This window comes from Clavelina lepadiformis, chromosome 2 (genome assembly GCF_947623445.1).
Source record: "Clavelina lepadiformis chromosome 2, kaClaLepa1.1, whole genome shotgun sequence".
Taxonomy (NCBI): Eukaryota; Metazoa; Chordata; class Ascidiacea; order Aplousobranchia; family Clavelinidae; genus Clavelina; species Clavelina lepadiformis.
The window spans coordinates 9,779,580-9,792,454 of NC_135241.1; the positions used below are offsets into that span (position 1 = coordinate 9,779,580).

The 12,875-nt window shown below is 36.1% G+C and overlaps 1 protein-coding gene across 2 annotated transcripts in view; it reads right to left on the reverse strand.

The window, feature by feature from the left end:
* The window catches only part of LOC143446123 (uncharacterized), a 50,181-nt gene that overhangs the window by 36,762 nt on the left and 544 nt on the right, over nucleotides 1-12,875 (reverse strand). The window contains exons 2-3 of one of the 2 annotated variants that reach the window (XM_076945620.1): nucleotides 6,730-6,861; nucleotides 4,474-4,599 (exon numbers count right to left, since the gene is read on the reverse strand). In XM_076945620.1, coding sequence (XP_076801735.1) covers nucleotides 4,474-4,599; nucleotides 6,730-6,861 — 258 coding nt within the window. The remainder of the gene's footprint in view (nucleotides 1-4,473; nucleotides 4,600-6,729; nucleotides 6,862-12,875) is intronic. The other variant, XM_076945621.1, reaches the window with a different exon arrangement.

Here is a 12,875-nt window from a genome sequence, read left to right on the forward strand (position 1 = left end):
TCAAAAGCTGTCACAACTTAGTTACTATGTAGAAAATTTATTTTTGTTGACGCCTAACCAAGCAGTTTTACGTAGCCCAACGCAACTATAATAGTGGAAATAGGTCATACAAATCAAACAAGAAAGCACGGAAAACAGTCAGAAGCCTAATTCGTTACTTATAAGACTTATTGATGGTGACAAATGCGTAGCACATGAGGTCCAATTGCAATGGATTAGTCATGTCAACCAGAATGCATCTGCAAAGACTTGCAAACCAAGCCATGCTTGCCACACCAATCAGTTAAAGAAGTTAATCAAAATCCAGGTGGTAAAATTACAACACAGACCTGGCTTGGTCACGACTAGATACCCTTTAGCCGAACTGACAGACATGGCAAAAGATCACAAACTGTTCCAGGAGTTCCCAGAACTGCTGCGCTCACGACCATCATGAGATGATAAAGTGGATATTGAAGAGAGAGAGAGAGAGAGATACGATTTTATGTTTCAAGGCAAAGTTACGGAGTTAGTTTGGTTAGTTGGTATTACCATACCAAGAACGTCTGGGAAAATTGCAATTAATGAGATTGTTTGGACTCAAACAAAGGTGGGGTAATTAACTGAGTGGGTGAAATAGAAATAAACATAGTGATGAAATCATGCATTTAAGGCAGCTGGGGCGTTGAGATGTTGCAACATCACTCTCCGCAGTAAACATTTTTTGCACGCACTGCTTAAACAGTTTATTTTATTGCTTAAAAACAATTACTATTACTTTGTTTAAACGTTAGTTTGCGACACAACACATTTTCTAAAATGCTTTTATGACAAAGATGCAAGCATTTTCCTCACCTTGCTCTCTGCCGATTGCATAATTTTTTCCTCTTACGTTTCTTTGAAATACTTGTATTTGGTTTAAGTGCAGTCTAGCGGCAAATGAAACCGCACTGGTGCTATCAAAATGCCTGGCGGAAATGCAGTTAAAATTTTCCCACTACTAAGTGTGTCAGTGGCCCACGCTGGCTTTTAAATATTGTTAAATTGCTATTACGCTGTTATCAGTACTTCTGTTTCACTTCAGTACCTGCACCCCATCTGCAGCCCAATCCCAGTCATCATCCCTTAATCCGTCACTGCGGCCGAATATCTGTACCACATATCACTGATATACTTTGCTTTAGTGCTCTTGAAAAGGCTGCAGAAACTCTTATATGTATCCAATGCCAAATGAGAGTTGATGTCGTTGATAGAAATTTTTTCAACATAATATGCTTTCTTGCTCTAAGTTTACAAAATTTTAATTTAATATTTTTACATAATTTTTAATTTCTGTTTCATTGCCCTTTGGACACACAACCACTTGTGCCGTTTATGCCAAAGTAGAGTGCAGGTTTTCTTGTAGTACTACTGGTTTACCCTCTTCACGCTAACTTCTCAGAGTTGAAAGCCAAGCGAAGAAGCCAGGAATACCATTTTAAAGTTTTTGAATTGAGCTGAGAATCACACCCGAGTATCCTGCATGGAAGGCAGACACTCTAAATATGGGCACCAACTTAGGGAGTTCACACCCAGACTTTGGCAAGGTGTTGCCTCTTTTTTTGAAATCCTAAGACACATTAAAATGCTCAAAGTTTCCCCAAATTAAATTTTTAACAATCTCTGACTGACTTCTTAATGTGTCAATGTAAGCACAAAACTTTATTTCTGGAAATTGCCTTTTAGCCTATAGCCTTATAGCCCCATATAAGTCTTTTTTAAGCATAAACTATTCAAGATTTTTCCCTTAACAAAATTGTGTGGAAATGTCTTTTAAACAATACAAAAGTTAACTTTTACCTCTTTGGCAAGCGTTATGTTCTCTGTCTAAATTAAAATCAGGCGCTTGCAGTTTGAACCTTATTTCGTATCTATTGCCTATTTCTTATCATTTTAAAGAAGGTATTATTGTTTCAAAATAAAATTCTTTATTTCATTCAAAGTTGAATATATGGGTAAAAAGAGACACATTTTTTTGTGAAAGAGATAATTAAGCCTATTTTGTGAGGTATGTGTTCGCTCAATCTATTCTCGTCATTAATCATTGTTTTTTCGGGTGTCCGCATGAAAATGTTTCAATTACAGTAAGCAAGCATTTCAGTCGTCAACATTGTACATTCTAATAAGCGTTAATGCATACATATTTTGGCTTTGAATGGATGGTCGTATTCATCTCTAAAAAAATGTCGTTGTACAAATTTTCCAAATAACAGAACTGTACAAGTTATATCCTAGAAATTCTCTGAAGACATTTTATCTGAAGAAGTGTTTACAGTATTCTTATATCATACAGTATTCTTGTATTCTTATATCAAATCTAAGCGATGTGAAATATTTCACGATTTTACGCTGTGTGAACAGAAAGAGTAATTTTGACAATTACGTAACTGCAAAACTTGACATGTTCTGCTTTGCGCATGGGGTAAGTTACTTTTGTGACGTCGCCGCATGCCCGCTTGTTTTGCTAAGCTGACGCCTGTAACTCTAACCACTAGGCCTTCTCGCAACTCTTGTCTATTAGGAAAACAGCATATAATATGAGGGAACAATGCTTGTCAGTATTACTACAAGGATTATTTCAATATGCAAGTCATATAAAGCCAAAGTGAGTGACATCATCTTCACACATAGACACATAGACAAATATTAAAGCTGGCAATCGTGGGAGTGCAAACATGTTATAGTTCTTATGACATTGAAATAAAAACAAAATTTGATAAAAAATCACTTATCTCCAATGTTACAATTTAAGGTATTAATAGAATGTAAATCTTGAAAAACAAAACACTAGATCATTTGAATTTGTATTCCATAAATACCTACTTTTTCCAACTACCTTGGAAAATAAAATGAGAGTTTTTCCATTAGAAGTATGATCTAGATCAGGTATGCACAACTCAAAACAGTACACGGGCCGTTTTAGGGAAAAAATATTTTTCGCGGGCCGCGTGCTAACGTTGTTGTAACTAACGTGTAGCCTACTTTATATAATGTGACCGATTAACCGTCGAATAAGAGATATCGTTGAGAAGATGGTTACTATCAAGAGACGGTTGCCTCTCGCACTACAGTATCTAGTTTTTAACGCTTATCGGCGATAAAGCATCGGATTCGTTGATTGTGTAACTGTAACCGTGGAGAAAAGTTTATTACTGTTTTGTTCTATTTATCTCTCATAAGAGCTTGTAACTATGTTTCGACGGTTTTATAACAAAAGTAACCCCTCGACGGTGACAAACAATAACAAATCCAACGAAGTATAAATTCCTAACATTAACAAGAAATCTACATACAAGACAAATATCAAAAAATGAAATTTAATGAGAAACGTTACATCTTTCGTTCGCAACAAGCTAGTCATAATTAGGCGAGATGCTGGAAGTTGATATTTTTAGGATATCTTCCAAATGTCCATCAGTAAGCAAGGATCGTTGCTTACTCTTGTTATAGTTCATTACTGAGAACGTTTGCTCACATATATATGTGCTTCCAAATAAGCTGAAAATTTGTTTTGCCATGGTAAGCAAATTTTTAAACTTTTCTTTGGGCAAAGACTTGTAAAATTCTTGCAAACTGCTTTCTCCATACTGTATTTTGTTTTGTACAAAGATGAAGTTTGCAAATCAATGACCTCCATTTGTAAATGTGGAGGTGCTTCTTCCGGATCTATTAAAAATGGATTTTCAATGATTTTTAGCTGTAGTTTTTCTTCACTGGAAAGAGAAAGCCTGCTGTTAAATTCTTCAATCAGGAATTTGATTTGTTGAGCATATTTGATTCCTACCGCTGAATGCCTCTATTGCAAAATATGCTGTGAACAGGTTGGAAAATGTACCAATATTCCATCTATTTCGTAGCTAACTCTGGTAGCGGTAACATTTACCGGACGCTTAAAAAAATTTCGTTCCGAGCAAAGATTCTTAAGTAAACTGTCTGCTTTAAGGTTCCTTTCAGTAGCATCTAATTCAGCTAGGTTCGGGTGATTTGATTCAAAATGGCGTCTCAGATTATACTCCTTTGGGACTGCAACCACATTTCGGCAAACAAGACACAGTATTTTCGAGTTTGTTACTGTAAATAAATATTTACTTGTCCATTCTCGGTTAAAGATTCTGCCCTCATTTTCAATCTTCCTTCTCTTGTTTTCAGTCATAACGCGATTACGGGGTACTGTATATTTCACAAAATGCTGACAACTCAACCAACAGTAAAATTCTGATGTACACTAACACCTACGGTACCAGACACTACGTTTTGAAAATATTCATCCGCGCACGTGCTCTCTCGCTTTGTGCAGAAACAAGCAACAAAGGTTGGATTGTTCTTGTAAAATTTTTCAGCAAAAATGAGCGAAATCACGGAATATCTCGCGGGCCGCATGAAAAGGTTTCGCGGGCCGCATGTTGTGCATGCCTGATCTAGACAAAAGATATAAAATTAGTATACTTAAATGACCTTGTTTTTAAAATGGATATCAATCAAAATGTTAAATCCAGCATAACCACTTTTCTTCACTTCATAAGGGGGGTGTTTTACAACATGTTTTGGTGGGTCATATGATTCGTGCAGCCAAAATACAACCTTCAAAACAAAATAACAAGCAATTTAATGGAATAAGAACTGGTAATTGATGGCAAAAAAGTATGAATATAATATATAGGTTAATAGTGAACAAACAAACTAGAATAGGATGGCTCACGATAGAGTTAAGTTGATTACATATAGAGAATCCACAATTTGCTTGCTACAAGTGCAGCCATGCAGGTATGCGAAAGTTTCGCTAAACTATCAGACAATCGCAGTTACTAGTGATTCCAGGAAATGATTAAAATAGGCTAATGTTTGCTCACAAAGGAATTGTAACATTTCATCGGCAAAATGGCATGCAAAGCTTCCTTATCGTAGGACAATTGATGGACAAAAGTTGAGCTAATAAAAGTTTGATATTTTGGCTTGTCTCTGCACTTAATGCAAAACGCAAATAACAGTTTGAAAAGGAATTTTTTTATCACATTCTAAATCTTTTTATTAACGGACCAAACATATCTTGAGTGGTCCTAAAAACTTTAACACCTTTCAGGCAATTTTATCATATCGAAAATAACGCAAGTATTAATAAACAGTAATTTTCAAAGGCTTTTATCATGTAACCACAGTCGTACACCAGGGTTCTACGACAATTAACCGTGTGAAATTGACTGTGAACAAACTAACCGGGGACAACTGACCGTGACGTAAATTGACCTAGAACCAACTGACCGGAATCAAAATTGACCGGGAGGTAAATTGACCATGCAAAGTGCTGAATTATTGTGTTTAAGTTGATGGTAGTATATTATATGTAAAGTAAATATTTGTTTGTAATTATTTCCTTTTTTAAAAAAATTTATTTTTATTTCAATACAAATTTAAACATTTATTTAAATAAACAAAAAGACTTCCAGAAATACGAGTAATACATTAAAACTATTTAATTACTATTAAATTAAAATATTTCATACAATTGTACGGTTAAAATGCATAGCGGTTGATTTGTGTCGCCGGCCAATTTGTTGCCGGTCAGTTGATCAAGGCCAATTGTCGCCAGGTAATTTGTTCACGGTTAATTGACGTGATCCCGTACACCAGCAGCCAACATGATTTGACAACTGACATTTAGTACCAAGTAGACTTTGTAAGAAGTTTTAGTGAATGTTTGTGAGAGTATACAACTCCATAGTTGCACCCATGTCTGTCTGTAAATATACAAGAGGGTGATTTAGTTGCACAATTAACAAAAACGTTTTTGCATTTTTGCTGCGTGTCCATGCAGCTTTCTGTCTGACAAGCGAGTTGTATGACCCCATGAATGACCTCAACTATATTGCGCTGTTCACAAAAAATACGATGTACACATGACCGAATTTCAAAAGATTTCTTTTTGAATAAGAACAATTGAACATGTTAGCAATCAAAACATCAAAGTGTGTAAATGCAGTCACGTATAAAACAAACCTGCTTTTCTGTCGTGCATCTGCAAAAAAGTGAAGATGTAAGTGTGACCGCAGTCAGATTGTGTAAAGGTACGATACCCTTTATTGTAACACAAGGTGTCTATCCGTATCCGAAAAGATTACAAATCGAAACAACTGTGTTTAATTTATAAAAATAAACTTTATTACCCAACGATAAAACTTGACTGTTTATCGACTTTATAAGTTTGTCAATATCGCTCCTATCAACATGAAATTTGCTACAGTGTTCTCTCTATTCTTTTTTACCTAAAAAATTGGCTTCATGGAAAATAGTTTGCCTACTTATGACCCAAACGTGAGTTGTGACTGAGTATGTTTTTAATAGCAGCAACGTTTGTTTGTTGAACACATAAATTAAATTATTAAATAGCATATAATAACTAATTTTTGTTTCATATACATAAGGTGGAATTTTGAACAATTTTGAATGGTGAAGTAATTAGACTGAGAACCACTGACCTAGCACAACACAAGTTCATTGCATATATAACAATCACATAAGTTGACAATGTCTACAAAAAATTAAATGTTGTTTTGTTAAATACAAGACAAAACATCTAGGGGCCTGCATGCCAGGCATACACCGGATGCTGAAATTGTGTTTTTCACACAAAAGTAAATGAGGACTCATTACATTGATATAAAACAATAATTGTGCAATAACAAGTTTTGTAAAAAAACGTTTATCAATAAATACCTTTTCTACAAAGTTTTCAATGGTAATTCCATCAGCTCCTTTAACAAATACCTTCCATTCATGTGTATGACCTAAAGGTGACGGAACATCTAATGCTTGTGCTACATGGCCAAGTTCCAGTTTAACTACAATCTGTATTTAAAAATAAAATGCTCAAAAGTTAAAACCTCTGGTTTATGATAGATTAACAATGAATTACTATTACTGGCGATACAGAATTTACACACAATAAAGCACAAACACAAAAAAGTTTTTGGACAAAATTTTGGTAGGACTTGAAAAAAAATTGAAACAAACATGTACTTATACGGTACATGCACATCCCTTATACAGTAAAAGTTTCTATATATCCGTTTAAGTGCATCAATTCTATATGCCATCCTGACTCATTGCTTTTGCATAACCCATGTCAGGGAGAACAAGGCGAAGGAAGAAATCACACATCATACGTTGAAAGCTATACATTGTACAGGGTTAAAAAAATGATTTACTTTATCTTTTAAAGCAAATCTTTAAGAAAGTTAAGAATATTTGTAAGCTATACGTTGACATACCAACATTAATTTAAAAATTACTAAATAAAAATATTCATTAATCCATTCTGAATTCCATTTAACATCTGAAACTCAATGCCTTGCACAATACCCACGAAGCACACTTAAGTAGTTAAAAGGAAAAAGAGACACTTAGGTGGAGTCCTCGCACAGCATGTTATCACTGCATTGCAGGATTAACAATTATTTCATTTTCTCTTCTTTGCGTTACAAAATCGAGATGCCCAAGCAAAATGTAACGATATTTTGAAATATAATGAAACATGCGTTCAGAAAAATTTGAAAAATAGGTCAAAATGTTTCCCTGGCTGAGGTTTGTGCTTAATGAGCCCACTGGCCTGAAGCCTATTTTGGCAATTTGTTGTCTGATTTCTACAGTATATTGATTTCTGTCAGAACTGTGTCGGGCGACTTGTGCTGGCTTCTTGACGTTGCATCGCCATTTTGCTTTAGAAAATACTTTCATAAAAAACAATGAACACAATGCATAGTGGTACTGGAAGGCTCTACACCAGTGGTTCTTAAACTGGGGGGCGTGTAACATTCATAAGGGGGGGCGCGAGAGATAACAAACTGTCTATTACATGAGCTATGTCGAAACATACTTTCTTGACTTTCGCTATAGGTTCATTTTTACTAAAATTTTAAAGTGTGTCACGATGGCAATTGTATTTTTGAAATTTGGATTCTGAAATACGTCAATTGTTATGTCATAATATTCGGTGTCTCTCCGCATTGAAGCGTATTGTTTTCATTTACTCATTCACGCACTCCTAGCTCGACGAATTGTTCTCTTGTGTTCTCTTTTTGCGGTGACCTGTTTTTTTCTCACAACGGGGGGGGTGGCGTAACAAGAAAAACTTTTACAAATGTATCACTTGTAGAAATACTAAATTTACACTAAATGCATTTTCTTTAGTTTTACAATTATGATGTATACAGGAAGCCAGATGTTTTTGCTACTAACCTGTAAATATCTGATCAGTTTACGACGTATAATTTTCGAGTCATTAACGATTGAAAATTTGTGTGCAGTGTCGGCCACACATAATAAAAATAGTAATGTCGCGCACCCGGTTTAAATAGGGTAAAACCAACATCAGCCAATATTAAAACCGTAAAATGAAGTGAAACTTAATATATTAGTATTCATTTAATAACCAGGTATTTTAGTAATTAAACTAATTGTATTGACACAAAATGAGTGGAAAAAAGAGAAAGTATGACCAAAATTATCTGAAGTATGGCTTTATAGCAGTGGTTCCCAAACTATGGTACGCGTACCACTAGTGGTACACGAAGGTCTTCCAGGTGGTACGCGAGCAACTTATCAAGTTCACACCAAACGATCACAAAAGATCTTTTATTGTCGTCGGCATTATTTTAATTCACATAAATTAGGTAGAGCGTGAAATTTCATGCTTTATTCCCTACTGAATACTAATTCCTTAGGGTATTGACGCATTGGATTGTAAAACAGGGTTTCTTTGTAACGAAACAGAACGTCATAAATTACTACGTAACAAATCCTTGAAGTCAGTTTTTGTAATACCTTAGTTATGCTGTAGCACTGTAGCGAGGGCGGTAAAAGTCCGACTAATTTTTGTTTAATATTCACGAGCCTTTAGTAAACATTTTGCCTATCATTTTTTATTTTTGAATTCTGGAGTTTTGTGGGACCACCTACAATGTAGGATTGTAGGTGGTACGAGAACGCTGCATGAACCAAAAAAATGGTACGCGAGTAGATAAAGTTTGGGAACCACTGCTTTATAGATACCACAGTGAACGGAAAAGTCGTACCGCAATGCGTGATATGCTTAGAAAAGCTAAGCAACAACGCTTTGAGACCAAGTCGTTTGCAGCGTCATCTTCATGAATATAAAGACAAAACCTAGGAACAAACTTGACTGTGAAGCCGACCTAAGATGTGCATTATCTTCTACAAAGCCTCGAATTAAACGATTGGTTTCCCAAAAACAACTCGATCCTTCACATTAATGAAAGTTAATTGAAAATAAATTGTTGTTTTGTTTAATGCTTTTTTATTTTGCAATGAGGTGGGGCGCGAATTTTTTAGGTACCGTCAAGGGGGGCGTGTGCCAAAAAGTTTAAGAACCCTGCTCTACACCCTTGTGAAAAAAGCATATAGAAATCTATCAGACTTGAGTGACCACACTGTGCTGCATGAAGGCTTGCAACTTGCAACAGCGTCATTAAAAGCAAAGTAAAACGAACAAAATAAAACGAGGTGGATAAGTAGCATTTTGCCATACAGTTATCTGGTTAGTGGTCATCGGTGTTATCTCATTTTATTTAATTAATTTATCAATTTCTTCTTATCTGTAATCTGCTGATTACATCATTTTAGTATTGCCATCTTATTTAACAACATGTTGCCAGTAATTTGAGTAATCTGCAAGTCCGATTGCCAGGTGGTGGAGACTTGTGCAAAAGTATATTTTTCACAAACTGCAAACTTCACTCCATGGTATCAGTGCCAATGCTAAAAATTTGTCTTTAAAGCGGTTATGTCTTTATTTTCTTTAACTATCAGCAAAGGAAGAAGTTTTGGACATGTCTAGAGCGTATTGTTGCATTATAATAACAAACATTTTAATTGCGTGAATAAATGAGCAGCAATCACAAACACAACTTGTGTCATTGTTATTTCGTTACACATGTCATTCCAGCTAAGCTAAAAAAAGACTAAGTTTAGTTTAATATAAATAGACAAAAAGGGCTCAAATCTTAATAATTCATACAATAATATATGTGGATTTCCTTATTCATTGCGATTTATTTTCTGCAAATAAGATGTTTTTACAAAAGTTCCCTGGAGCTATTAGTCATCCAGGTTTTGTAAAACACATTGTATCAAAGGCTATGGTGCAATAAAGATATAGCTTTACATTTATATGCATCTGTGTCTGGTGTGTCTGTGACTCTGGTGGTCAGGAACACAGTACATCCAAAACCGTAAGTTTTCGTTCAAATTCTTACAATTTCACCTCTCTTAATAGTGCATCTAAACCAGTTTTAAAAACCGATGTTAAGCTCTTATCTCCATTTCCTAGGCACAATATTCAGGCTTGGTTTAGAACAGCAGAAGCTATTCTCTCTTATTATGGTGTGTCTCAATGTAAATGAGGACAAGTAAATTCTGTCCTTACTGCCCTACCTAATGCAGTAACAGCTGATATTGCTGATTTGATTGTATGAGTCACGGTTGCAAGACCTGGGAGCACCCAACGTGCCGAACAAGTGGGCAATCGCACCCCTAACGCCCACACTATTGCGGGGGACCACCCTGACAAACCTCCTTCTTAGAGTTTTTCAAAATCAGAAATTGATACTCTTGTGAAGCAGAAGGCTAATTTCATGGTAAACAACCCGAAACATGACAATTACAAAGACAAGCCTTGTGGTGATAAAGGTAGGAGAGAACAACTACAGAATCATGGCAATAACTGACGTCAGCAAAAACGCAGAGAACGAGGTAACCATGAAGATTCAGGCTTCTGTTGGTATTAGTATAATTTTAAATCTCGTACTCAAAAGTATGAGACTCCCTGTCGTAGGGTTCCCAATCGGAGAACCAAAAGATTCACCTTTAAACGGCCAAGGCGCCTTAGAGTAGCAGTTTCCGACGATCCATCGTCTGCGCTTTCTAGCCGCGCAATTTTTTTAGAAGATCATATTTCTGCTATTTCTTACTTAGTTGATTCCGGTGCATCATGTTCCATTATTTCACCCGCTTTTGCCGCCTGTAAATTGACTCGTGTTTCTGAAAACGAATTGATTAATGCTTCCGGCAGTACCATTGCAAACTTCGGCAAACAACGAATAACCTTACGTTTTCAAGTTCTTGGTTTGTTTGAACATGTTTTTCAGATTTCCCCAGTAGTTCACAACATTATGGGTGGCGCATTATTTATTTTTAAGTTTGAAATCGTGGTTGATTTATCCCATACAACTTTGCGACCTCGAGAGCTTCTCTCTCAGGCCGCGGGTTGTGGCTTTTGCGTCATCACTCAGAACATTTTTGGTAACGTACAAGCATACAGCCATTTTGTCGAATTACCCTGATTCATACTCCATTGCATCTTTTACAGTACCTCACTTGGGTCAATTTTGCTACAAGAAATTGTTTTTTGGCATTAAGTCCGCACCAAATTTTTTCCAATATTTTATGGACAATTGCTTATCCAGCACTGAATCCTTTGCTAAAGTTTACTTGGATGACATTATCGTACACACTCCGCAGTACCTATGAGGATGAACATCTGAAGCTTTGTAGATCATTTTTGACAAATTTAATGAATATGGTATCATCATCAACCCGAAGAAATGCATCTTTGGGAAAACGACTGTATGCTATTTGGGTCATTTGCTCTCAGAAAACGGCATCTCCCCACTGCCCGATAAGGTCTCTCGAAGCTGTTGAGGTATCTCCCCAAAGCCGTTCAAGATTTTCCTTTACCCACTTCTTTTTGCAAATTACTGTCTTATTTAGGACTCATCAACTATTACCACAATCATGTCCCCAAACTGACCTAAGCGGCCACGCCCTTGACTAATTTTTTATAGAAACGCTTTTACAAGCGAAGCAAAATTCCATGGACACTTGAAGCCGAAAAGGCTTTCCACGATACCAAACGCGTGTTAGCGGATGCTGCTATCTTGGCTTACCCCATTGAAAACACAACCATGACCATCTACGTCGACACCAGTGACGATGCCGCAAGGGCGTTTCTACATCAGAAAGTTGGTGACAAATTACAGGTACTTGGATTTTTCTTTCATAAATTTCCAATGTGATCGTAAAATGTGCATTATGGACAAAGAATTAGGCCTTGGGTTAGAATTGAAACTTTTTCGAAACGAGATTTCAAGTCATAAATTGCTCTTGTACATTGACAATAAAACTGTTGCCCGAGCATTTTTGAATAACCATGACACCACGAATGCGAAACGCACATACATTTTTGTATTCATTTGATAGTGGGTCGACAAGATTCACACAGTATCTGGCACCGACAATGTGTGCACTGCTTTGACTGCACTGTATTGACAGCTTACATAAATCTTGCTTTAACCAGGAATCATTTCCCACACCCGATTGACTATGCTGACTTAGCCGCAGCACAACGAACCGATACTGCCATTCAAGCCATTTTGGCTCATCCTGAACGAAGTTCAACACAGATTGAAGAACTTCTCGTTTCATCGAATTTTACATTGTACTGCGATGTTAGCCAAGGCGTCACACACCCAATAATTCCAGCCACTTTTCGTAAGCAAATTTTTGATATGTATTATTCCCTTAGTTTTGATGGTATTGCAGCTACTAAGTCCCTCATGTGCCCGAAGGTTGTTTGGCCTTTCATGAAAGACAATAAGCAGGTCTCGAGATATTATAGTTTGTTTGTTGCTCTTTAATTTGAAGCTGCCTAGTGATTAAATACGTTTTTGCTCTTAACTCAAAAACAGCTAATCCAATTTTCACCATTTATTTTAGAAAACTGAACAGAATGATTTGATTAAATTAAAAACTGGGTAGCACGCCTATAATAATGAAATGACTCATGT